Source organism: Pseudonaja textilis, chromosome 6 (genome assembly GCF_049901715.1).
Source record: "Pseudonaja textilis isolate UNSWEBS1 chromosome 6, rPseTex1.2, whole genome shotgun sequence".
Lineage (NCBI taxonomy): Eukaryota > Metazoa > Chordata > Lepidosauria > Squamata > Elapidae > Pseudonaja > Pseudonaja textilis.
Window position 1 is genome coordinate 30,974,197 of NC_141995.1, and position 27,692 is coordinate 31,001,888.

The 27,692-nt window shown below is 35.4% G+C and overlaps 1 protein-coding gene across 2 annotated transcripts; it reads right to left on the bottom strand.

The window, feature by feature from the left end:
* Positions 1 to 27,648, bottom strand: LARP1B (La ribonucleoprotein 1B). 2 transcript variants are annotated; one of them, XM_087936153.1, is made up of 19 exons: positions 26,877 to 27,648; positions 22,184 to 22,245; positions 19,042 to 19,101; positions 17,910 to 18,081; positions 17,580 to 17,726; positions 17,331 to 17,474; positions 16,202 to 16,370; positions 15,540 to 15,684; positions 13,707 to 13,881; positions 12,355 to 12,524; positions 11,358 to 11,723; positions 10,612 to 10,726; positions 8,628 to 8,839; positions 8,218 to 8,324; positions 5,162 to 5,319; positions 4,266 to 4,410; positions 2,474 to 2,583; positions 2,266 to 2,393; positions 1 to 1,929 (listed from the first exon to the last, which is right to left on the bottom strand). In XM_087936153.1, exons 1-19 carry the CDS (start codon positions 27,226 to 27,228, stop codon positions 1,696 to 1,698), a joined length of 3,171 nt encoding a protein of 1,056 aa, XP_087792279.1. In that variant the 5' UTR covers positions 27,229 to 27,648; the 3' UTR covers positions 1 to 1,695. The 2 variants fall into 2 exon arrangements, with proteins under 2 accessions (XP_087792279.1, XP_026553817.2); XM_026698032.2 differs by having other exon boundaries at positions 5,162 to 5,322.
* Positions 27,649 to 27,692: the final 44 nt, after the last annotated feature.

Consider the following 27,692-nt stretch of genomic DNA (forward strand, 5'->3'; position numbering starts at 1 on the left):
TTGGTTTTTTTTGTATTTTTATAAAATCTGCAAATATACCACAAAGAATGCATACTAAAAGCTAATATTCACACATTTGATTTAAAGAAATGAATGTAAATATAATTCTTTTATATACAGCTTAAATCCAAATTTACAACTGCATCATTTTCATGGAGGAGGTGGCATAGATTGAACAGAGATTTGAGTTGTAGAACTTCAGCAAACTGAAAAGATGCTATATAAAACTGGAATCATGAATTTTTGAATAGTGTCTTCAAAAAATAGAGCAGTTCTTAAAGGCTAGTTTCCATTAGAAATAGCTGGGAAATCTACTTATTTTCATATTAAATATGCACATATATTCATAATTGTTAAATTCAGATTCTCAAGCAATATTTCAGGAATATATAATGGACTTCATAAAGTTTCCAGCACAGAAATCCAATCTACATGTTGGATCACTTAGGGTATTTCCCAGCAATAAGGCATCAACAGTGGTAGGCTTTATTTGTGAAAGTAATCTGAAGACTGCTAAGTATCTGTTTTGCTGTTTCTAATAAAAACGCACCTATTTCTACCACTTTCTTCCATTTTATGGAAGAATGATTTCAATTCCCTTATTTTAACTATTTAAATCACAATAACTACATCTAGTTATTTCATGGATGCTTCTGGTTAATTTTCACCTCCTGACATAAATAATGTGTATCAATGAATCATTTATATTTTTAAAAAGTGACACTTTGGCCAATGACAGTACAGTTGGTCTTAGACAAAACAAGGGATTTTAACCATATTTAAAGTGATTTTGACATTAATTATTTTAATCTAAGTACATTTTCTTGTAAATCCCTTTTAAATTAAAACTGTGTCAAATATTAAATTACAATTAAATTGTTTAAATAATCTCTCCTAGAAATGCAAGTCACTTATACAATAGAGAAATTAAACAGAAAAATACAAGTATTTCTTCAAACTAGAGGATGATTATAGACCTATTTGTCTTTTTATTCTTTTTCTTAAACTTATATATATATAAAATTTACCAAGTTTATGACAAGACAGTCATAATTCATCCTCTTTGCAAACTACTTTGCTTAAGTAGAAATAAGAATTGGCATTAAAAAATATTTAAAACTAAACAACCTGTTGCCTAAATTAAAAACTCCATACTCAGCTCAAAACCCTGAAACAAAAGAAACAGAAAGCAAAACAGATTTCAGAACTAGGTGTTGGAAGAGCATGTGTTATTATTGAAAAAATGCATTTATCAATTTAAATGCATGTATTCTGTATGTCTCTCAAAACTTTCTTTTTGGCTTTTATAAGTTGAACAAATTATAGATAACCTGATGGTAAAACATTCCTACACTACAAAAAGAATATAACTTCCTCAAAAAAATATGAGCTGGATTGTAAGGCATTCCAAAGAATTTATGTATATACTATTGGAATGCTGCTGCTGTAAACAGTAACTTGGGATAGCAACACAGACTAACTGGTATTTCCCAAGGATCTCTCATGATGCTTAAACCCAATGTAATTGAACAAAGGGAATTTACTTGGAATTTAATCTTGTTAGAAAGCAGATGCAATTCTTTTTTTTCCTATACATTTGTTTTTAATCAAGCTTTAAAATAGCTCTCCCTGAAGATCCTTGAGCTAAAATACTGGCATTAGGAGTTGATCTTAAGGTTCAAGCTTACTGAAAGTCTACTGCTCAGTTATATCACATCTTGAATTTGTGGCAGTACTATTCTGGTGTATGCTGTTATTCAACTCCTGTACAGTATTTGTAGTGGGAAAATTTATTGGGACCCACGTCTGAGAAACAGCTGAGGAATTACCAGCAAGGATCTTAGAAGCAGTGTTGGATTGATATCTGCGATGATCACACTCCTCACCAGGTAAATGCCTTTTTCTCCCAGATTCTTCATTAATCGGAGGCTAAAACAGAGAATGGGCATCTTATTACAATTTACCAGAATGCTCTATGAAAATTCATTATGGTATTATTTTTAAGTTCTCAACATTTTAAATATTATATATTTACCAAAAACAGCTAAAGGGTTAGCCTAATGCCACAATGAGAAAATGTTAAGAATTTAATCTTTATACATAGTAAGTCTCCAAATAGTATTTCAGCCATGCATATTTGTTCTGGATGGATTATAGAATATATCTAATGATGATGGTATTGGTCCTTGTCCTTTTTGTTCTTTTAAACAAATTGTGCTTACAGTTTATTTAAGTTAATTTGTTTGAGAGAATGTCAACACTCACATCAACTCTGAAATCTTCCAATCTTTTAAAATTGCATAGGTATTCCTGAAGTTTGGGATCAATAGGTGGAGTTTTAGACTGTGAATACTTCAGATAAGCCCAAAATTTTTCTAGCCCATAAAGTTGGCCTAAAAAAGAACAGATTAGCATATAAAAAATATGAAGCAAGAAGATAAACTATCATGGGAAAAATATAACAGCGCATTACCAGATTCATAATCTCTTTTTGTTTCTTCTTGGAAATCTTTGAAGATCTCTTGCCTGAACTTCATTTCCAGCCCATAACTATAAAAACGGAACAAGCATTCCAGGCCGTACCTAAAAAACAAGGAATAAATAGGTAAGTAGTCTAATTAACTCCATATGACTTCTTTTCTTGCTTTCTTATAATGTGGACAAATAAAAAAGCATACAGTTCTTTTTGTTTATGTTTCATCATCATCACTCTAGCTATTCATTGTCTACCCACTGCAGGATGAAGGCCTCTTCTGCATGTTTCCAACCAATATGGTCTTAAGTTTTCCTTTGCCTGTTGGCTAAGATCAAGTGTAGTAGTATGTCAAAGGTGCTTCCACAAATACTGAGTGAAGGGTCTGAATACTTATGCCAATGTTGTATTTCAGATTTTTCTTTTTAATAAATTTACAGACATTTCTAAAATTCTGTTTCCACTTTGTCATTATTGAGTACTGAATATAGATTAATGAGAAAAAAAATGAATTTCAACTACAGAATAACAAAATTTACAAAAGTGGTCTGAATGTACTACATATCCTGTTTAAGCTGTAGATCAACTACAGTTTTTGTTATTTAAAAGAAAAAAGGCTTATTGAAGAAAAAATATTTTTTTCCTCCAAAAAGTATGTTTCACTACACCATCCTTTTAATTCATTCTTAGGGAACTCAGGAATTAAAAATTTGAATAATTTGTTGCAAACAATTCAGTTACAATAGTAGCAAAAAAAATTACTGTTAACACACTCAGAACTTTATACAAAACATATCAGCCCTAGAATGCTTTTATATAAAAATATAATGTGAATACATTAGGAATACTATGTACCATTGTATCAACCTATTTCTAAAAGTTATAACAGAATAATAGAATTGGAAGGGATCTTGGAAGTCATTTAGTCCAAACCCCTATTCAGGCAGGAAACCCTATAATATTTCAGACAAATGTATAACATTTAAGACAAATACAATTAGTTACAATAGTTATAGAATAGTGAATTCAAAAATAAAAAATTCAAAAATTTAAGTATCTTTCTTTTAAAAAACCTAAGTAGGAAAAGTAAAATTATAAATGGCCTTAATATATAGAGAAAAAACATCTGTCTTACAGTATTAAAATGCTAACAATGGAGAGTAATTTAACAGTGTTAAACAAGGCAAGACAATAGGAATAATGTTCACATTGAGTACAATTAATATTTGTAACTCCCCTAATTTAAAGAAGATTGGACAAGCATATGAATACTTATAAATATTCTCAACTATAGAAGCTAAATAGAACATTCATATTGGAAAGCAATACATTTCCAACTTTCCATCATAAACAAGAGATTACTATTTCATTTTCTATATATTTACTGCCTCCAATTATCTCGGTAATCTATCTTAGAAAAGAGAAAACAGATCCTTGCCATTTAGTCCACCTCTTAAGATTGGTTAACATAATTAAACCTGATAAGAAGAGTTAGAACCAGGAACATTTTCATTTTATTATTTTTTGCTTATAATTTGAGATTCAATATTTGTTTTTTAAAAAAAATGCTAGTCATGAGCAAAATGGAGCAGGGTGGGATCCAACTGTCTATCAGATTACTTTTATTATTCCTTCCTGATACTCAACAAACAGCTTGTGTTCTGTGGAAAATAAATCATGTTACTAAACGCTGCTGGAAGAGCTATTCTATTTTATAATACTAAATACTATTCATACCAGTACTACTAATATTGTGTATAATTTTAGAAAACTATAAAACTTTTAGTATTACCTATAATGTTCTTTTGCATCATCTAGAGCTAGTTGCCTGAATTCTTCATACATTTTCTTATTAAAGTGGTCTCTGAGAAAAAAGGACCAAAAACGAAACAGTGTATTCATTTCTTGAGACTGGCCAATTCCCAACCGTTTCCTTTCTAGAGACAAGAGAAAAAAAGAAGTAAAGTATGAGGTAGCCCGTTTAGTATATTTCTTCAAATTGACAATTTATACTAAAATACATTATAAATGTAGCAAACTAGCTAATCATTTGAAAAAAAATATCTGAATGTTAAAATCATATATCACATTTATCTATGAGAGTGTTAAAATTAATATTATTCCAACAAGGCTTGTGATTTATTCTAATGGACTTTTTTTCATTTCATTACCATGTGCTTAAAAAAAATTCTAGTAGTATTGTGAGATAAATAGAAAAAAGAGCATTAGAATATAGTGAAGAAGCAGATATGAATGTTCATTCACCTAGTGCATTTTACAACATTTGGTTGAAATGAACCTGTTTCAAGTTTTGGAAATAATACAAAACTATTTGCTTTACACTGTTTGCTCATACAACACTCTATGAGGGAGATAGGTGCTTTCTAAATACAGTGGAACCTCGGGTCATGACCATAATCCATTCCAGGACTACAGTTGCAACCTGATTTGGTCGTGACCGGAAACACAACTGACTGTGCATGCATGGCAGGGGAAATCGGTGTGGAAAGGGAATCGGCCGGGTTTGTTCGCCACCTGATTTTTGAATCATGACCCAATTAAAAAAATTGGGTGGATTTTTGGGTCGGAACCCGATTTAATTGCGAACAGAAGCCACTGTATGTTAAACAAATAAACAAATATATGTTCTTTTTTCCCAATTAAAAATAACAAATATTAGATTTTTACCATTTAGGCATCTACGGCGATATTTATGGTACACTTGCTGAGTAAAACCATTTTCCTTCAGAAGTTCATGAGAAGGATGTTGAAATTTAGGAAGTGAATGAGGGGTACATCCATAACTTCCTGACAGCGGAGCACCTTCTAGTGGTGATGCATTTGAACTGCTATGTGAAATGAAACAAACAAGTTTCAGATTTTTTCCAAAAATGCCTTTTGTAATGGTATAAGAAACATAATTCAGCAGATTGTCTCAGTCTCTAACATTAAGACTAGTCATTTCACAAATTGTAACATTAAATTGAACTTTCACAATGAGCATATAACTACTGTATGTTATAAGTTTATATGAATGTTTTTTTTCTTCCATTCAATCATGTACGGTTCTTGGAGATTGCCTGGACAAGGCCTTGAGGTTTTCTTCGCAAAGTCTTTCACAAGTGGTTTGCCATTGTCTCCTCATAGGACTAAGAGAAAGTGACTTGCCTCAAGTCACTCAAGTGGCTTTGTGCCTAACGCAGGAGTAGAACTCATGGTCTCTGAGTTTCTAGCCTGATGAACCTTACCCTCTGTACCAAATTGACTATGTGACCATTTATCTGTGACAAAAATGCTAGAACATAGAAAGCTACTATCACTAAGATGGTTACATGAGAGATATTTTCTTCTTTCCCAACATGCTTGCTTTCCAATCATAGGTCATCCTCAACATGACCATAATTGAGCTCAGAAATCATGACAATCATTAAGTAGGTCACATGACCAATTTTTAATGACTATTTTTGTGAAAGCCATTAAGCAAACACTATGGTTATTAAGCGGATGTGGCCTTTAAATGAATCCACTTTCCTCCATGGATGTTTTTTTGCTGGAGCCTGAAGTAAATGCTTGAACTGTCATTAAGCAACTGGTCATTAAGTGAAGGCTACCTGTAATACTTTTAATATAGGAAAACTTTAGGACAAGGGTTCCCAATCCAAATCCGCATATAGTTGGGAACCGGCGAGCACACAAAGCGTCATTTGTGCATAAGCCGGATCTAGACTGAATGCATGAAATCATCAACCCCCACTGCCTCTGCTGCCACCAGTCCATAGACCCAGAAAGGTTGGGACCGTTGCTTTAGGCCATGGGGTATCAAACTTGCCATCATATTGCTGTCATGTGAGATTTCATGATATTTTTCCCTTCAAAGAGCTGGGGTGGGTGTGGCCTGCACATGACATATCTGGCCCACGAGCTGCCAATTTGAAACCCCTGCTTTAGGACATGCTATCAGTTGTCTGCATTCTATCACAGCATGCTTCCTTAAGAAGTATGCTAACTTTTTTCTGAACATTCAAATCTATTGATTCTAAACATTTCAAAACATTACAGCTTTAATTATACAATATTTAATCATACAATAAATATAATGAAAAACAATTCTAAGTAATAAACAAGGTACATATAGCTCTGTATTTGACTGTGGGCAAGCATTTAACATATTTGCTTTGTCAACTATAAGAACACATGCGAACTACTTTGAAATAAAGGCTATAAAACCTTGAAATAAGTCACTGACTGTATTCAGTAAAGTTAGTCATATGTTCTATATAAACTATTATGTATCCTTTTTCTTCAGATAGCTCATTTGTTTCTTACTTTAATATAATTTTAGATAACATTGATAATCAAAATAATTCCTGAGTATTAATTTTTCATTATATAATAATGAAAAAATATGAGACGAATTAGCAAAAATGCTATTTTCCAGAACAATGGGGAAAAAATTCAGGTGAAAGTTTTTAGGTTTTCATTGGAAAACTTTCCAATGCAAATTAACACATATATATAAAATGTGCATCAACCATCATCATCAGTTATATGAGCTGAGAAATTTTCCACTGATTTTTGCAATTCATAGTAGCCCGATAAAGACTTTTAAAAAATTATAAACATTTTGAAATTAATAATACTTGTTAATCTTGATTATTATAGTTATCAAATTTGAATCTAATACAGTGACTTTCCCATTCGACTTATACAATTCCCAGAAAACCCTGAAGTATACACCAAATAAGATTCTTGAATGCAATTAATATGTGGTCATTGTGATATTAGCTCCAAACAACATGAAAAATGTTCGGTCACACTGATTATAATTCAACTGCTTCCTAAAAAATTTCAGATGCCATTGAACTTGTAATGAAAGTCAATCTCTATAAACATTTCATTACAAAATAACAACATCCAGAGTTCTTCCATAACAAAATACCTATGGCAGATAGTTCTTAGTTCTTGTTCACAATTGCCTTCAATAATTTATAATTGCAAGCCACCATAAATTACCAATTTATGTTACAAATCTCAAACATAAATATTGGAGTTTGTGGAAACTTGTTTTTTTACTTTGGCCAATTTTCTGATACAGCAATTGATGTACAGTTTTGTTACTTTTACTTAACATTCCTTTACCTTAACAATTGTTAAAGTTATGTTAAATGTACAGGAGCAGTAGGTCGGGTGAGGTGTTGGCACTTACTTAAATATGCAAGGTGTTTGGGGGATTTAACATTATTTTTCTTCATTTCTTTAAATATTTTAGGTGAACGCAGCTTTTTTTAGCATTTTGTGGAGTCTTCATGCGACATATAATATGTGATCAATGCAGGAAATAATAAACCTTCTGCTGCTATGAAAAGCATTTTAGAAATAAAAGCGATAAATAATAAAAAAGAACCAAAGAAACCTTATCTGTTTGAACACCTAATTGTGTAAACTTTCACTCTTCTAAGGACATTTCAAATGAAGGATGGAAAGGAAATTAACAAATATCTCCTCTTATTTCTACTAGTTTTACAACTGCCACAGATTCAACTGGGAAAATAACACCCAAACTTACTTCTAAGCAATAACCTTGGTCAAATCTTGAGTATATTTTTGAGTATATGTGGCTTTCAGGAAAATGGTATCTTCCACTTTTTCATATTTTGAAAGACCAAGTAATTAAATTAACTTCATCAGTGATTATAAGAACACACACAAATTAAGATTATCAATACATAATAAATTATTTCTACCTTATGGAAGATGTTCTTGGTCTGTGATCCTTGGAATCCATTACCCAGCCAACATGACTTTCTAATGGAGGGTTGGTACTATGCCGTGTTTTTCTTTTCCTTCGTGTCTGAAATAAAATATAGCATTATATTTCCCTAGTGTGACTGGAGCCACTTTTCTGAAGAATCACAGTCTAATTAAAATCCAGTTTCATAAAATTTCACTTTACACATCATATGTATTATGAGGTCATAAAGTTGATTATGGCATACTACTCAACTACTAGCCTTAACAGGAAGCTGACAATACATTTCAAAATAGATTTAGCAGCTTTGACCTAGCAAGGAATACAACATGTTTCAAAAACTGCTCTCTGGCGGTAATAGCAATAATTTACAATGATCCAGAAAGATATGTTGGTTTTGGTTACCCCAACATCAATAATTCTTGCTTCTTTAACCACAGGATAGAATCTTGGTGTTTTGTTAGGATCTTGCAGTCTTGGTGTACGAGGTGTTTTAGGTGTTCTGGTAGGGTGAACTCCAGGAGATTCAGGAACAGCTGTTGGCAGTGAGCGAGCCATTGTTGTTGGAGGTATTTCCTGGACACCAAACAACTGACAAGCCAGCTCTTCAGTAACATCTAATTAAAAAGACCATATGATTAATACATGTATAGGTAAGTACTATCTTTTTATCTTACTTGGTCTCAATAGCACTGTTCTATTTCACTGGGCCTATTTTTATTTATTATTCTCTTATTTTGCATATTTCTGTTATCCTTTATATATTCAACATTTTTCCTTGAGTGTAATATACATCACCAGATATTAAAGTTTAAATTAAATTAAATTGAGATTAAATTTAAAAAGAACAAAATAGATAGTGGAAATTACAAAAACCATACACTTATTGCTTCACATTTATGTTCTCTAATTATGTACTACCATGAAATATTCTATGTATCTGCTGAAGAAAAATGCAGCTTGTGAAAGTTTATACCTTTTTATAAAAGTTACAATTGGAAGATATTAGACTTCTGCTTTTTTGCTACCATAGATTAACAAGTTTACCTCCTACACTGTCTCAAAATGAAACTTTGTTTTGACTAGTAGCAACAGGTTTCTGAAAAATTCTAATTCTTTTTAACAGTACAAAGTAATGAAAACCAAAACAAAGCAAATTGTTTTGTAAGAAATTATGAAATATTCAACGAAGAATCATTCCACACACATGTTCTAAATCAGGGGTGGGATTCAAATTTTTTAAACGGTTTTGTGGGTGTGGCCTAATGTGGATGTGGATGTGGCTTGGTGGTCATGTGACTGGCTGGACGTAGCTTATATGTAAATATTATAAATATTTATGTAAATATTAATTTTTTTATAAAAAAAGAGCAACTTTTACCTAAGATCAGGCAAAGCAGGCAGGCAGATTGAGTTGCTCACAGAATCACAGATTCATTCAGAGGTCTATATATCTGCCACTGGCTACCTGAGTCTGTCACATAAAATCTGCTAGCAAGTTAACTCATAAAATTAACTCACAACACACCATATATGTAAATATTGATTTTTTTTTAATAAAAAAAGAGCAACTTTTACCCAAAATCAGGCAGAGCAAGCAGGCAGATTGAGTTGTTCAGAGTCACAGATTCACTTAGAGATCTGTGTTTCTGCCATCTGCTACCCGAGTCTGCACTGGAATAATAGAAGCTTCAGTCCCACCTCTGCTTTTAGATTAGCTAGAAAGCAAGAAATTCAATGATTTTCTGCTTTCTAGCTAATCTAAATCTCCTGGCACAGCAGAACAGCTGATGGTTGGGGGAAAAAAAAGAAAAATAGCAATTTAGCAAGCAAGTTTGATGGCAGGCATGCCAGGTAAGGAGTGAGTGGGTGGGGCAGGCAGAGCCAGCCAGCGGCGCAATTTGCCGGTTCTCCAGCAGGTAGAGTACCACCCCAAGTGAGAGTGCATTTTGCGCGTGCATATTAGACCATTTCCTAAAAACCTCAGCTGTGCTGCTCGGACAGCTGACAAGTGCTGTGCATGGGTACACAGTGTTTGAAAATCCTCTTCTTTCCTGCTTTTTCAACCTCAGCTGTGCTGCACAAAGCAGCTGAGGTTGAAAAAGGAGGAAATAAAGGACAGCCAAGAGCCTGAGCGGGCAGCTGGGCCAAACAGAACCTTCGGTGTCTGCTGCTCTTCAGAGCTACCGGTTCTATAAAACCGGGCCAAACCGGTAGCATCCCACCCCTGTTCTAAATACACATATACAGAAAGCTCTTGAAATTGAAAGGGATAGCTGTAACACCATGTTAATATTAGAGAAAAGATTAAAATTTTATCCATATTTCATCATACTGAGTGTTATATTGATAGTATAACTTTTTTTGTTGTATTATCAGACATACATACCTTTTGAAGGACCAGGAGAATCATCCTGATTTGAATCCATTACATATTCAGGAGTAAGACTATCAAATTCTTCTTTGCTGATGAGATGTAACTTCTTAAAATTTTCAACTTCTTGCTGAAATGTGTAAAATTTTACTATAACAAGAATAATAGCCAACAGGAAAAATGCAAAATAAACAATACATTTAATGAATTGAAAATATGAAATAGTTATTCCACCTGGCAACAGAGAACTGAAATACTATGGTGCTGATAATGTTTGAAGTTTTCAGTTTTCTCAAATTCATATTGTATGCCTTCAACATAAAATCATTCTCATCAAGCAAATTACTCAAATTGTAGGATTAAGAGAACAAATGCCTGACCCCCTCAATTATCAAAAAAAAAAAAAAGCAATATTTCACAGCTCTCAGGTCCCATCTTATCCTCTGAAATAAATATTTGGTTAAACAAGATCTATTACTGTCAATGATCTAGTTAATAGATTATTTATGTGATTACTTGAAAAAGTAGCTTTACTATGAAATATTCAAAGCTGTGTTTTAGTTTTCTACTCAGTTTCAAGAGACAATTATCATATGACTGAATTTTTATTATTTTGATTTTGAAACAGCTTCCTTCCCAGTCTTCACTTATGACTAGAATTTGTTATAGATTCTTCAAATATATTTTCATCTATGCTGAAGGGTTAAGGCCATAGCAGCCACATTCATTAAATTACATTTATTGCTCAAATTCATAATTACCTTCATAGCAATACAATCATTTTCACTTTGCTCTGTCCACAAATCCTGTTCATAGTAGTATAATCCATCATTGATAACTTTGGCAAGTTCTGATGTAATTTTTGCACGTGACACATGGTTGCCAGTTCTATCTCCTCCGGGATGTTTTCTCATATATGGTGGAGTCTGCGTCACAATCAAAATCTTATTTAAATCTTGATCATCAATTTCATAATCTGAATCACTTTCTGACCATTCTGTGAATGTATTCTTCCTGCCTTCTATTTGTTCCATCTCTTCGTCAAACAAAAAATCAAGTTCTTCCTGTTCTTCAGAAGATGGTGGCGGTGGTTGATTTGTCAATTCCTCACGTCCAGACCCAGATTCCTGAAAATGGCAAAAAAATGTTTAATGTTCTTGCAAAAATAAAAACATTTACAAGGAGAAATAATAGATAAATTATCAGCAGACATAGTATTTTTAGCATTCATGCTTAATAAAATAGAAAAGAACAGAATGTACAAATTAATGAATGGACTTAAATATATCAGTAATGGGGCCAATAGATTCTACATATTATTTTCCTCTTTTTCCAAAGCTGCATTAACATATGATGTGCAGCTGCCATCATCTTAATATGCATTTCTTTCCTTTCTAAGAAGCAAACAGTTGACAGACCTAATCCCAACCGTTATCCAGAGAAGCAATTAAACCAGTTCTTTCTACAGTCTATTCAAAAAAGAATACCAGCAATGAATATCAGGCTGAATATAGCTGGGTATATATGCATATAACATCTTTGTTTGCTACTTTTTCTAATTCCCTTATGTAATGTCTTTTTCTTAAGTATGGTATCTCAATCTTTCAATGAGACAACCATAATAAGTTAGATGTAAAATTTCATGGATATCTTATCTGGGAAACATGTCTGAATATGACCTATTTTTCCTGGACTTGTTCTACATTCACAGGGATTTTTTAAAAATACAAACATTAAAATTAACATTTTAAGCATTACCTTTGGCTTCACTAAGGAAGGACGATGTCTTTTTTTAACTTCTATCCAAGGTTCAGAATCCAAATCCGGGAGGCTTGTAGATAATGCTTTAGATATTACTTCAAGATTGCTTGTTTCAATACTTTTCTTAATATTTAGACTTCCTATTCTTGGAGAACTTGGTGCAGATTCTAAAATGGAAAAATATTTTTCTGTGCTTGGAAAGATTAGCCCATTTTTTGTTATCAACCAACCTATTTCTTAATAAAATTTATATATTTTTCTCTTTCTGGTGACTATAAGTGTTATAAAAATATCTTAAACCTCAAAGAGATAAGAGATGATTATAGAGATTCAGTTTTAATTTTTTTTTATATACAACAAATAATGGCACCAAGGATAAAACAAAATGAATATTGACGTTTTCTCCTGCTTTATGTCTCACAACAGATACAATTCAAACTATCACACTAAATAAAGTCATGCAGATTATATTGTGGCCCGGAGCATGTTTCAAATAGTATGCTATGGAAATATAAAACTACTAACCAAATAAACCAGTACTTAGTATATAATATTTTTCTAGCTAGCTGCAAAAGACACACAATAATCTTGAATTTTGTATTTCCATCAAACAACCAAGAATATAAACTGTATTTTTGATTTTTAAGAAATTCACATTTAAAAAATCCTGTCTGTGCTGGTATTCCTCCTTACCCTATAAGGATCTGGCCTTGTAAACCATTGATATCCCATCTTGGACTGTGGACAGAGTGAAATATATTACCTTTCCCATAGTAGGGGTGGAGGTGGGGGGGGTATTATGGACAGAATTATAGGCATAATTAATTTCAATTCTTAAAACCTTGCATTTTGTAAAAATTAAGGCCACTTTTAGTACTAGCAATACCCATATTTTGTGTCTTTCCCTCAACATGTTGAAAACAACATACTAGTGTACCTGTTGAGAGTGACAATTGTATATTCCTGGCTTACACCAAACATTTTGAAATACAATATGTTGCTATTAAGAACTGCAGTATTAGCTTGTTTGAAAACATTCTTTCTCTTAATTGCCTATTTTTCTAGCACATAAGACAAGCCACCTATTGCATTATTCTCAGGCTATACAACACATTATTTCAAAAATAGCATGTGGCCATTAAATGTCTAATAGCTTACAAGTTTAGTTATATTTTCCATTTTCTATTTCTTCAAGAATAGAAGTGAGGGGAAATTAATGGAAGTAAACTGAAAACTGAAGCAGTAATGGCCAATAGTAGTTTATAAATTGCCACTTGATTAAAAATCGGATATCTGGGTCTTTATGAATAAAGAGCCTTAAAATACAATTTGAAATAAAAACATCTTACCTGTACGTGAACCAAAAATCTGCCCTGGTATGAATTCTGGACAGTTAATAAGCTGAGAAAAGTCTGTGTGTGGAAGACTACGTGGAGAGGGACCTGGAATTGGCCATTTTTCTGGTTCTATCTTTTTCCTCATCTTCTGATCTACTATTTCTATTTCGGTACTGTCCTTTAAGGCCTGTATTATACAAATAAATATATTAATTAACCTACATGTAAATAAAATGCAATGATGCTTAACACTAGAACCTTACCTTTTATACATAAAGTTTACAAAATACAAGTTACTTAATTTCTGTTTTGATAGACAAATATTTATGAAGCCAACAATGACCTTTGCAAGAGTTTGTTTTGTTTTCACTTCTCAAGATGGCCTGATTTTCTGAATTTTGCAAAAATCTGTTAAACAAATTTTCATTTGGAAACAGCTTTTCCCTGAACTACAAGCAACGTTTGTTCTATACTTTGGCAAATTTCTTTTAAAATGAAATATGTAATTGTCTCACTCCTGGTTTCTACAGGTAATCTTTGATATTTATAATATATATATAAGTTTTGACAGCTGGTCCACCTTTCTTCTCCAGGTTTTCTACACTAAAATACTATTTGCTAAAAACAGTTAAAATGTTTAGTTTAGCACAAAATGTAAGTATAAATGAGTTATGACAGCAATTAGGACTGGGATTGCCATCACTCAGTTATATGATTGTAAATCATGTCACATGACTGCATTGCTTAGCAATAGTATCCTTACGATCTATACTGTTTCCTAGTATGATTTGATTGCTTATTGTATCCTATGACTATTATTAAGTGTTGTACCTTATGACTCTTGACGAATTTATCTTTTCTTTTATGTATACTGAGAGCATTTGCACCAAGACAAATTCCTTGTGTGTCCAATCACACTTGGTCAATAAAGAATTCTATTCTATTCTATTTTTAGCAATAGCAATTTGGGCAGTCCTGGTTGTCATTACCCAAGAAGTGCAGGTTGCTAAATGGAAAATCCAAAGAACTTGGGTGCATGCATGTGAGCATAGGGAGGCCGAGAGGAGAAGAAGAACTGTACATCTTTGTGAGTATAGACATGCCCAGGACAGAGCAATTGGGTAGACATATAAAAACAGAGGGAAATACAGAGAAGAATGATTTAGGTGTGATGTGAGAGTGCAGGGAAGGAGGGATGGCATGGTGCATGGTAAAATCAGAATAGGGATTTAATTGAGTGACTTGTGATCTTTCCTGCTGGCTTCCCCAGCGACGTTGCTTGGGGGAAGCTGGCAGGCAAGGTCATCAATGGTGATCAAGTAACTGTGGAATTTTGCAATCATCATAAGTGGGACTTGGTTGCCAAATGCCTAAATTGCAATCATGTAATTGTAGGGGCACTGCAAAGGTTAGAACTTTGAATATCAGTTGTTAAGCAGCCCTTGTTCAGCACCACCAGTTTTGAATGATGCTGAATAGTAAAAAAGAGCTACCTAGACAATGAAAATTATGATCTTCTACAATAAGCAATCAATATATTTTAACAGTATTCAATTTCTTTTTTTTAAATTTTACCTTGTATATTGGATAAGTTTCTTTATGTATTCAAGATTGTATTTTATTCTTTAAATTTATATGCCACCCATTTCACTCGTATATTCTTTATAAAAATATAAAGTGTAAAGTGTTATTAGAAAATAATTGTTTGTCATTAATTCAATCCATCTATTTTCAATGCAAATTGCAATTCCAGAAAATAGCGTCCAAATAAAAAAATGTTTTGTTAAAATGTTTTTTTGTGCAAATATAATATACATTTGTTACTATTTAGAAATATTGATTTACCTCTAATATTAAGTTTACGTTTGTAGTGAGAGCCTGAACACGATGGAAGCTTGCAATCAAAGATATAGGCAAGAATCCTTGCTGGTCCATCTTCCTTCTCAAGAAGAAGTCTCTTTCCAGATTTTCTACGCTAAAATAATACTCGCTAAAACAATTAAAAATGTTTAGGTTAGCGCAAATATAAGTTTGGAGAGCCCGTAACCTCTGAAAGCTGATTAATAGGACTTTCTTCAGTATTAGTTTTTGATATAATTCAGCATTTAGATTTTGATTCTACTTTTATTTGTATATTATTGAATTAAACTATCCACGCATAAAAATATTCTGATTTTTTTGCAGTTCAAATACAATATAGTAAACTAACCATCAAAACCTCTTTAGAAAATTGTTCTATATAATAACAACACAAAGTGTCTTAGACATGTGAATTTGTCACACTGTATTACGTAAGGTAAAATATACTTTTTTTGTAGTATGAAGAGTGTCAAGATTCATCTTTTGTAAAAATTCACAGTGAAAATGCTTAATGTGAGTAAAAGAACAAACACTGATTTTCAATCAATGCCACCGATACATTAAAAAGCTAAGGTTTTCAAAGACAGTTTATTTAAAGTTTGGCTTCTTCGCCCCTCTGTAGCACATACATTAAGCAATCTACTTACATTTGGCGTTTAATGTATTCTTTCAGCAATGTTTCATCCACAGAATACATCTGCACTCCTGTTCCATCATCATAGTAATACATCATATTAGTGCTAAGATCTGGCTGAAATGGCTGATCAGTCCTTTCACTATAGTGCTCTCGGTAGCCACAAGAATAGTCATGGTTCACTTCAAAATTAACAGAAGAAAAAAAGTAGATTAAGTAAATGTACCCTTGAAAGCTTTCATTGATTGATTCAACATGAGAAAGGAATCACAGAACATTTGTACTAACTTAAATATTCTTCCTTTTTCTGTTGCCAAGAGTTAACAATGGCATCATGTCACTGTCAACATAATCAATACATAGATACATATCCAACTATTCCTCTTATTCTTGAGGGTAAGGATTAGTGGCTTAGATTTTTTTTACTAGTTTCCTTAAATATATATGGCTTGGCTTGTAGGGAGCAAAGTTCATGGCTATTTAATTGGGGGGGATCAAGATTTCTGACCATAGAAAAATTGGGACATTGAATACTTTTGTATATCAATAATCATTCCTATTTTTATTATAATATTTAAGTCTGAATCTCTTTACAAAACATCAGCAGGATAGGAGCAGTATAAATATCTGGGGGAGAGATATCATTTTATACATAACTCTTCATTCCTCGAGGAGTTTTCCATACTATTATTAATCTAGTCTCCAATTGTTTTTAATTGATTTACTGTTGATGTGTTCTTGGCTTTTATATCTCTCTCCTCAAATGAAATGTTATGAATTTTTTTTCAGATTCTGTATCAGACTCTGGGCAAAAGTACAATGTTGCAAATTAGACATTCTGAAGGAAAAATCGATTCTTAAGATGAAATATTAGAGTTAATTCTATTAAATCACACTTGCAAATTTCGAATTTCCTATAATGTCCTATTATGCAACAGATTATAATTGCTTGTTACACAAACCAGGCACAAATTAAAACCCTAAGCCCATTTCAAATTGTTTATTATTATAGTTTATAAAACTAATTCATATTAGAAGCCATGGGTTGGCATTATGTTATAAGCAACCCATGTAACTATCACTAATTTTGCAATTTAGTATGTTCAATACCATTCTTTCTTAATAATTTTCTATTTCCATACTTCGAGGATTTCCTCTTCCACGTCCTCTTCCTCTTCCCCTGCCTCTCCCTCGTCCTCTGTAAAATCCTCTAACGCTGCCACCTTCACTTCTCACACTTGAAACTTCATCATGATCTTCTCGCTTTTCCCGATCCCTTCGCCAGCCTTTTGGAAACAGAAGAATAAAGTTCTGAAGTTACACAACTGAAGTTTCCATAGTCAGACATCAACGACATGCAAGATAAACCACCAGAATTTTACGTGACATACTAGTTCTTGCCTCGTTACGTCTGTTGTTGTGAGGCACAAGTTTGCTCGTTTCTGGCTGGGACCTTGAACTGTTCTGAGATCCTGGCCTTTCTTGGTTATCTGGCTTCATATCATCTAAATGAAGTGGTACCCATTTATGCTTATTACCTTCAAATATAAAATATAAAAGTATAATGTTGTTGAGAATATAGATCTAATACAATCATTTCTAAAATATTAGTTGCAATTAAATTCTAATATATACACAGAGAGGAAAACATGTAGTAATATTCTCAAATATTCACATTTACTATACTTCGAAACTATAGATAAAATTTAGTCCAGACTAACCTTTTTTCTTTTGATTGTTAATCGGACCCTCATCTTCACTAACATTTTCTCCATGAATATCTGGATTTATCTCCACATTTTCCTTTATTTTATTGGCATTTTTCTTTTCATTTTTTTCTTCTTTCTCTTTTTTTATTGGAGCTTTTTTATTCTGATTACTTACATTTTTACACTGTAACAAAATATTAAAGGATGTAAGAATTTAATTTTAAGTACTGAGGGCTTTCAAACTTATTTTTTTTTTAAAAAAAATCCAGTTTTCTTCCATCTTTACTTCTGCCCCTTATTAATCAAATGATTGTATATCCCTTATTTACCAGAGGCAATTTGCATAAAGTCCCAATTATTATTTCTTCAAATCTGCCTCAAGTACAAACTTTTTATGAGCTGTATTTTAATTTTCTTTCCATATAATGGTGGGAACAAGATCCATTCTTTTCTTTACATACCATGAGGGGAACAAGATCCATAGAGAGACTGTAGGGTTTTGCATTTTCTAAACTAATAATTTCTTACCCATTCATGATCACTTCTAAAACAGGTGATCGAGCTCTCATTAAGAAAACGCAAGTGATTAAGGTCAACAATAGAGACTAGCTGCAAAATGATTACAGAAAGCTCTAACTTTCTGTAATTTCTAATTGTCCTTGTTAAGCACGGTCAAAGTGTCTTCAGCTATCTTCAAGCATACCAGTTCTTTTATTTTTATTCATTTATTTTAAAAAATTATATAGCTTCCCATCTTATAACCACCTCTGAGGAGCTCCCAATCAAAAATAAATAAATATGACTTTTTACTTAAAATATGCTTTCAAAATAAATACATCATATGGTTAATGACAACAGTACAGAAAAAAGAAAAGCCATCAATGTGGAAGTATTACTGTTGCATCTAAGATTTTAAAAAATAAATAGTATAATTTTCCACAGAGTGGAAGAACCAAAGGTTCTGTGATTAACTAAAGAAATAAAACTATGAATATTCTAGATAGGAAGGACCACCAGTAGAATGCTAAGAGTAGCAAAAAGTATATATTTGTACTCTCTTCTAGAAGTGTAGACAAACAATTCCCAAACAATAATGACATAGAAAACTAAACCTGTGGTGCATCCCCCCACCCAATGAACTTACCTCAGAGCTTGCAATTTCACTTGGTGTTGGCCAGTTTGTTGCATCATTGAAATAATCTGCCTGCAGCAATTAAAAAACAACAACTTAATGTTCATACAATATTTATTCAAAAGCAAGCAGGAAAGTATTCATAATCGTCAATGAAATCATACTATAGCAACTAGATTATAGATAAGATTATTAATAACTGTTCACTATTACAGCAGGATGACAAGATGCAAAGAGCAAATAGAGGTACTCCTCACTTAAATTGCGACTGGCAACTCCATCGCTAAATGGTGAGTCGCTAAATGAGGCATTATGGTCCATGATGTTCTGCTTCAATGGTTAAGCAAATCACCCCTGGTCCTTAATTGAAACATCACATGACCAAAATTTGTGGTTTTATGTTGGCTTCTCATTGACCTTACTTCATGGGAGCCACCTGTGAAACATGGAAATGAAATCACAAGACTGCAAGGCTCTGTAATAGTCATAAACACCCACTGGTTGCTAAGCCCCCTGCCTCCTGATTTTGACAATGTGACTACAGAAATGCTGCAATATCATAATGTAGCCTTATTGGTAAGGTTAAATATCTTTAAAAACATGTATATCTAAGAAGGAAAAGAGATAATACGGAATTTAAGAACAGAACTGAAGCAATACTAAAACCTAAAAGAGTTTTTGAAAAAGGCATGAATTCACATATTTTCTACATAGATTTTTGGGGGTGGGCAGGATTGAATTAATTTTTCTGAATTTATCAATACTGTCATAGTAACTTGGAAAACAATGCCATGGTAGATGTGGCAGTCAAATCCCCTAAAAACATATGCAGTTGTGAATAATAAAAAAATTATATTAAGTAATTACAGCATTCTTTTTTCTTGACAAGAGAAAAAAAACCCCTATTAGATCAGAATCAAATACATTGAAACCAAGCGTAGCATTTCTGAATGGTGTCATTTTGAGTTTTCTGATTGTTCTGAATATAGCGGATGAGGCATTTGTTTTCTACTTTATCTGGTTGTCTTTTTCCCCAAAAATCTATATTTCTATATTAAATACTACAGCATTAGTGGCCAGACACACCCTTGTTATTAATTTAGACTGGAAGGAATTAAATGATAATGAAGCATTGTGACTGAACAGCATTTAAGCACCCCAGAGAAGAAAAAACTATCGCCTGCTAGTCTGCCTAAAACACTACTGAGTTTATTCTTGTTTTTCATTTGTTGCTACAAAGATGAGATAAATCTCTTTTTTTAGAGATTAAAGTGTTGAATACACACAGGTTGAGTGAAGGTAGTTCCCCTGAAATAAACCATCAGGAATAAGAACAATTCTTTTCTTTCTTATTTAAAATAGCCCAGAAGTGATTTATATATATGTCTTGGACAGATGTAATTGACTGAATCATAGTAATAAAAAGGGAAGTTATCATTACATTTCAAAGTAGTAAATAAAAGAAATTATGAGTACAATTCTCAAAGCAGAGAGGAAAGAGCTTTAAGGAATTATTAGGATGTCCTCCTCTTTCAGCAATGGAAATACTAATAGGTACAGAACTCTGGAAGCCTTCAGTCAGAAAAGGTCAAACCCTTTAACAGCACCAAACTTACTGTCATCAGGAAAGTGCAGTTATAAAGAATACTTTGTCACAAGGAATTGACATGGAATATGGAAAGAAAGCATATCTTTTAGGAAATAAAAAAGAGAACATTTTGAAATTCAAATCAGAATTCATGTCTTTAAATTAACTGCATTTGGTTCACAAGAACATCCTAAATATGAATGTTGAGATGGAGAGCCATGCCTTCATTAAAAAAGCAGATAAAGTCAAAAATGCTATGTGTGTGCATACTGTTTGCTGCAAAAAATATTTCTAAAATTGCTGAGATTATAAATACAAAGCCTATCATGTTCTGCAGAATCTTTAAAGTTCACTGAAAAATCAAAGTATAAATTTCATTAGGCAGATTTATTGAGATTTGTTGTATGCTTGTACTCTACTAATGCTCATGTACCTCACAAGTGCAAAAGAGAGACTATAGAAGCACAGAGAATTTTCTTAAAGGGTAGGAGGAAGAGGCAACAATTACACAAATGTAGTTTGAGCCCATTTCAAGAAAATATGAAAAGCATTCTAAAACTTTTAAAGAAGCACTTAATGTAATGAATGACTTCAATATAACAGCCTCCACCACCTCCTCCCCCTCCTCCCAAGCGGACTGAAAGCAGCTGGGGCTGAGGAAACGAAGCCACCTCGGCTCGCGTTGCTTTCTGAGCCTAGAGCCAGGGCGCTTTCATTGCACGGCGGAGCTTCTTGTCTCAGGAAACACCGGGAGTTGTTGCTGCCCCCTGAGGGGTGGGCGATTCTGGGCTGCGCGATTGGGGGACTTTGTGGCTTTGGGTGGGTGGGTGGGTGGGAGCGAGGACGGACGGAGTCCGTGAAGCGGGGCTTGCCTGCCCTTGCTGGCTGCATCTGCTTCCTTAGGGGCGGGGAAGGGGGCTCATCTGGGCCAAGGGTGAGTCTTCCCCTCAGTTTCCCCTGAAGGATCTTCCGTCGCTTTTGCCTTCTCCCTATGTCTTCCCTCTGTTAAAATCCCCCCTCCACACACACTTATTTTCAGGTGGATAGATTTCGTGTCTGAGCATTCTCACATGACGGTGGGTCTTCCCCCCCCCCCAAAAAAAACAGTTAAATAAAGAAAAAACAATATATCCTCATGCAAGAACTTTTCTGCTTCCAATTACCCCCATGCTTACAAGTTGCAAAGGAAACACGGAAGCAGGGAAGCGGCTGCCCAGCTCCGGAGCTCCACACCATTTTTTTTTTTTCAGAGGGAATCTCACTTGAGTATAAGCCGAGGGGTTTTTTTTCAGCACAAAAAATGTGCTGAAAAACTCGGCTTATACTCGAGTCAATAAGTTTTCCCAGTTTTTTGTGGTAAAATTAGGTGCCTCGGCTTATATTCGGGTCGACTTATACTCGAGTATATACGGTATGCCTTTTTACATTATTTTGTAATTAAAAACAATGGACAAAGTGTTTAGGATAGTTATATACATTTTATAATCAAAGCTAGAATATAAATATAAACACAATAACTGAATTTTTAATAACAGAATATTGAATTTTAATTGTATCGATGCATACCTTACTGGGTTTCTTTATCTTCAACTTTCCTGCTTTTATGACTTTAGTAGAACACTGCAGTTCTAAAATAAAGGAAAAGTAGTTAAATCAATGAAGTTTGATTTAAACTGATTCAGTTGAATAGTACTATATATTTAGCAAGTATGTATAGCATCAACTTAGCTGTACATAATTTATTTCTGAAATAGATTACCAATGTATTTCAAGATTAATGTTTCTTAGAAAATATGAAATACAGTATTTAAACATACTTAACAATAGTTTTAAAAATACATACACAACCAAGATTTGGTCTGCATTGCAAAAAAGTAATTATCATCTCACAGTGTTTATGCCATTGAATTATGAAAGTATTTCAAAAGGGAACAAACAAATACAGTATATCACAAAGTACAGCTATCCAGCAATCTTAATTAATAAAAGCACTAAAATAAAGCTATTGGGAACAACAGATAAAAATAATGGATAATCTCCAGAGAAATGCATAGTAGAATGTAATTATCATTTGTTTCTTTGTCTCATTTATTGTTTATAGCAATCACATTCCATTCAAAAGAGATGGGGGGGGAGAGGGGGGAGGGAGAGAAAGTGCCTTTGTATTGACGTATTTGTAAATGATCACTAACTGAGGTAGTTGCTAAAGAAGGAGTGTTCCTTAAAGCTGTGTTCTAAAGATGAAAGTTTCTGTGTGTTGTGATATAAACAAAATGGGGGGGGGGAGTGGGGGCTAAAAACCCATAGAAGCGCTTGTTGCTCCCACTGCCATTCAATGCCACTACAACTCCCAGTATCAGGGCTCTCACAAACAGTTTCAGATGTCTTGGAAGCATTTGAAAGAAAAGAGAGTGAGAAAATAAAAAACAACTCTCATTTTTATTTTTTCTTAAAATCTCTGTTTCATATGTTAATAAATAATATTGAAAATACAATTGCAAGTATAGTTATGTTTTTTCCCCCAAATGATAGTATTAGGAAGCATTCACAATTGTTTTTGTTATTGATCAAAAATTTTATGAAGCAAAATAAAAGTTTTCCTATCTAAATTACTTTCAATAAATTATCCTGAGTAAGTTAATCGTGATAAAAGAAACCAAACCAGTAAAGATAAAAACCTCAAAAAGAACCTTTACAAAGAGTTTGAGAAAGCTGTTAGAAGAGACATTCCAACTTTCAGTCGGACACTGATTGACAGTTAGTAAATAATTCAAAGGAGATATAACAAAATTGGAAAGCACATGCTGAAATAATGCATAGTAAGGATGCCAACATTCAGAAACCTTAAAAGATGTTCCTTAATTACAAGAACCTCTAATACTAGAAGATAAAGTTAGATCAGCATTCAGGTCATTACCAAACAGGAAGCCACAGGAACTGACAGAATATCCAATGAATTATGGCAAACACTAAAAGAAGAATTATTAAAGTTCTAAATAAGCTATACAATATCAGCAAATCTGTAGAATGACAAAGTGATCAATAGATTGGAAGTTATCAATCAACATTCCAATCCCCCCCACACCAATAAAAGGAAACTTAATAAAGTGTGCAAACTAACTTACCATATCCTTAACACTATATGCTAGTAAATACTGGTAGCAAGTAATGTTAAGGATCATCCAACGCTGATTAGAGACCTGCATGGAAAAAAGATACTAAATGTTCAAACTTTAGAAAAGGCAGAACATAAGACATTATTGCAGAAAGGAATATGGACAGAAAATGATGAAACAGAGGGGCTCTACGTTGTCGAAGGAGTGCAACAAGGCTGTATACTCCGTTTATTTATTCAAGCTATGTACCAAATGCTATTAAGGGAAGCTGGATTGGAAGAAGTGTGATTTTAAAATTGAAGAAAGAAACTTTAGTGACATGAATTATACTGATGAAACTACTCTGACAGCTGAAAATGCAAAAGATGGGCAAGCTCTAAGTAATAAAAGACAAAGAACACAGTGAAAAAAGCAGCTAAAATAAAATATAAAGCAACCATAGTAATGATATCAGGCATAAGCAAGTCTTAGAAATGACAATGAAGGTAACAAAATTGTGGATAACGTATGTCTTTTATGGGGCACTTGGGAACGAAGCAATCTGCTCTATCCAAAGCAAATGATCATTTGAGTAGCACCAGACATAACAAACACAACAGGGGAAGATGCAGACCTGTAAGGATGTAGTAAAATATTTTATACTAATTTGAATGCCTTCAAGGCATAGGTCATATTAAATACATGAGGGCACACTAAAAGAAGAGGTGGTTGAAGACTTGTTAGGATCTTTGATGATTTTCTCTGAGGATTTCTAGAAAAGTAGAAAGATACTAGAAAACTGAAGAATGATAAATATAGTCCACCTCTGAAAGAGAAAGGGGAAAAAGGAGGATCCCAATAATTATAACAAGCCTAACATCAATTCCTGGAAATATGTCCGAACAGGTAATAGAACAAGCCACTTATAAGCATCTCCAAGACAATATTGCTACCAAAAACATGGCACTGTCAAAAATAACGTGGGACAAAACTCTTATGACAGGCTGTGGTCCATGAATAAGAAGAATTCTATGGATATACATTACCTTGATTTCATGAAGTTTTGGACAAGTATATGACCTTGTCACCTAACCTATTAAGTAATTTGAGCAACACTTCAGAAATATACCATGTTTCACACAAAATAAGGCTGGGCCTTATTTTTATTTTAGCCCCCAAAAAATGGCTAGGCCGTCTTTTCGGGGGTGACTTAATTTCCTCCCCCACCTAGAGTAACCCATACGCACTCCCCTCGCCACGAAGCTGCTTCTATCGGCCGACGAAAGCTCCCGGAAGGCAGAGTCCCCAGCCGCTTCGGGGCGAGGCATGGCTGCCTGTGTCCCCTCGCCCTTAGACAGTCTCTTTTGGGCGATGAAAGCTCCCCAAGTGCAGTCACCAGCCACTTCGATCACCCGGTAGAAGCGGCCTTGGGGCAAGCGCACACGCACACTCCCCTCACTGTGAGGCCGCTTCTATCAGCCGATGAAAGCTCCCCAAAGGCAGAGTCCCCAGCCGCTTTGGGGCGTGGCATGGCTGCCCGTGTCCCCTCAACTTTAGGCAGTCTCGGGCAATGGACGCTCCCCAAGTGCAGTCACCAGCCACTTCGATCGGCTGGTAGAAGCGGCCTCAGGGCAAGCGCACACCCACACTCCCCTTGCCGCAAGGCTGCTTCTATCGGCCGATGAAAGCTCCCCAAAGGCAGAGTCCCCAGCCATTTCAGGGCGTGGCATGGCTGCCCATGTCCCCTCGCCTTTAGGCAGTCTCTTTCAGGCGATGGAAGCTCCCCAAGTTCAGTCACCAGCCACTTCGATCGGCCGGTAGAAGCGGCCTCGGGGCGAGCGCACACACACACTCCCCTCGCTGCGAGGCCGCTTCTATCGGCCAACGAAAGCTCCCTTGAAGGCAGAGTCCCCAGCCGCTTCGGGGCGTGGCATGGCTTCCTGTGTCCCCTCACCTTTAGGCAGTCTCTTTTGGGCGATGGAAGCTCCCCAAGTTCAGTCACCAGCCACTTCGATCGGCCGGTAGAAGCGGCTTCGCAGTGAGGGGAGTGTGTGTGTGCGCTCGCCCCAAGGCCACTTCTACCGGCCAATCAAAGTAGCTTGGTGCACTAAGTGCACTACTGTAAGTTGAGGATTACCTGTATAGTACCTATTGGGCTGAGACAATGGCTACTTCAAAATCACTCAGCAAGTTTCCATGACTCAGGGTGACCAGACCCTAGACTTCCCTATTACTCCAAAACCTTAAGCATACTTTATTATAACTACTGGATTCTGCCATCATCTAAAATCTAGTTATTTGCAGTTTAAAATATTTTTAATCTTCATTCAGCAGAACATCAATATTTTTCTAAAAAATGTTTGGCAAGCTGAATCACTGTGTTGCTATGACTATATTCAGTAAATATGATTAAAGTTTGAATCAAAGTTCAAATTCTCAATGGAAAGCATTCCCTTTCCGCCGGTGACTACACCACCAAATAGTCATAGGATGGAATTAGTGTAACTAATAAATAACATTAAAAAAAAAATCGCAGGTTTTTCCACATTAAAAGTATGTGGCATTTGGTTCAAAAAACAATCAAACCAGACAACTACTTCACTCCCATCTCCATGATTTCTCTCCAAAGACCTCCAAATGTCAACTATAAATTCTAGCGGTTTTGTTTCCAGTTAGACCAGGGGTCTTCAAACCTGGCCACTTTAAGACATGTAAACTTCAACTCCCAGAATTCCCCAGGCAGCATGACTGGCTGGGGAATTCTGGGAGTTGAAGTCCATAAGTCTTAAAGTGGTTTAGTTTGGAGATCTTCGAGTTAGACCTTCATATCTTCTTCGGTCTCGCCTAACTCCCAAAACCCGCCACATCCCGTCACGTTCAACTTTCCTAATCTAACCGCGTGCCTAAACTTCGAACGGCTTCGAACATTTCTTAAGGTCGGCTTGGCAAATAGCCCACGCCTTTTCTCCACAGCTCGTGTTACTTGGGGTCAACACGAAAGAAGGGAAGGGAGGGCTTTAAAGAAACCCGAGCGCGAAACGCCGTGATTCCCACACATACCCCAAGCAAAAAAAAAAAAAAAAAGTAGCGCTGTTACTCAATTTGACAACTTCTCCCACCTAACGTCACCCCACCCCCTCCACCTGCACAGCGGCCTTTCTCACCCGGGTCCTGCGAAGTGAACTCGCCGCCAGAAGAAGCGTTGGAAGGAGATAAACTACTACCGGAGTTGGGGGGAGGCTTCCAACGCGTCCAAGGATTCTCTTTAGGCGGCGGTGCCTCGACCACCTGACACTGCTGCGGCCTCCCCCGTGGCCACTTGTCGTTGTCCTCGTCGTCCTCTTGCTGTCGTTGCAACTGCAAACCCTCGGCGGAGCCACTTTCCCGGGAAGCTTCAGTTACTTGGCCGGAAGGAAGCAGGAACGGTTCCCGATGGTTCTCTTCCAGGAACCAGGCCCCACCACCGTTCCTCTTCTCCTCACCCCGAGATGGTGGCGGCGGGACAGCCGCTGACATGCCGAGAAGGAGCCGCCGCCGCAACGCCCGGCACACGCCTCTCCCTCCGTTCCCTGCTGGGCAGCAGTAGGGAGAGAAGCGGGGCGTCGAAAAATCGGAGCGAAACTGAGAGAAGCAGCTCCGTGCTGCGAGCCTGGGCCGCCCCACGGGGGCTGAGGCTGGAGGGGAAGCGCCCCCCCGCCCGAACAGCGGCCTCCGGCGGCGGCGTTGTTCATACACCTCAAGGGGTGGTTCAACCGCCACCGCCCTACGGCGGGGAGGAAGGGAGAGAGAGACGGTGCGTGGCGCGCGGGGAAAAAAACAACAACTGGGGTTCCCGAAGAGGAGTTGGGCGGGGGGGTAAGAGAGTCAGTTTTCGAGGGCCTGGAGAACACCGTCACAGCTGTCGCGTGCGTGCTATCTCGCGCCGGGGAGGGGCGGGGTGGGTGGGAAAGGGGCGGGGATAAGTGCACAAGGGGGAATAA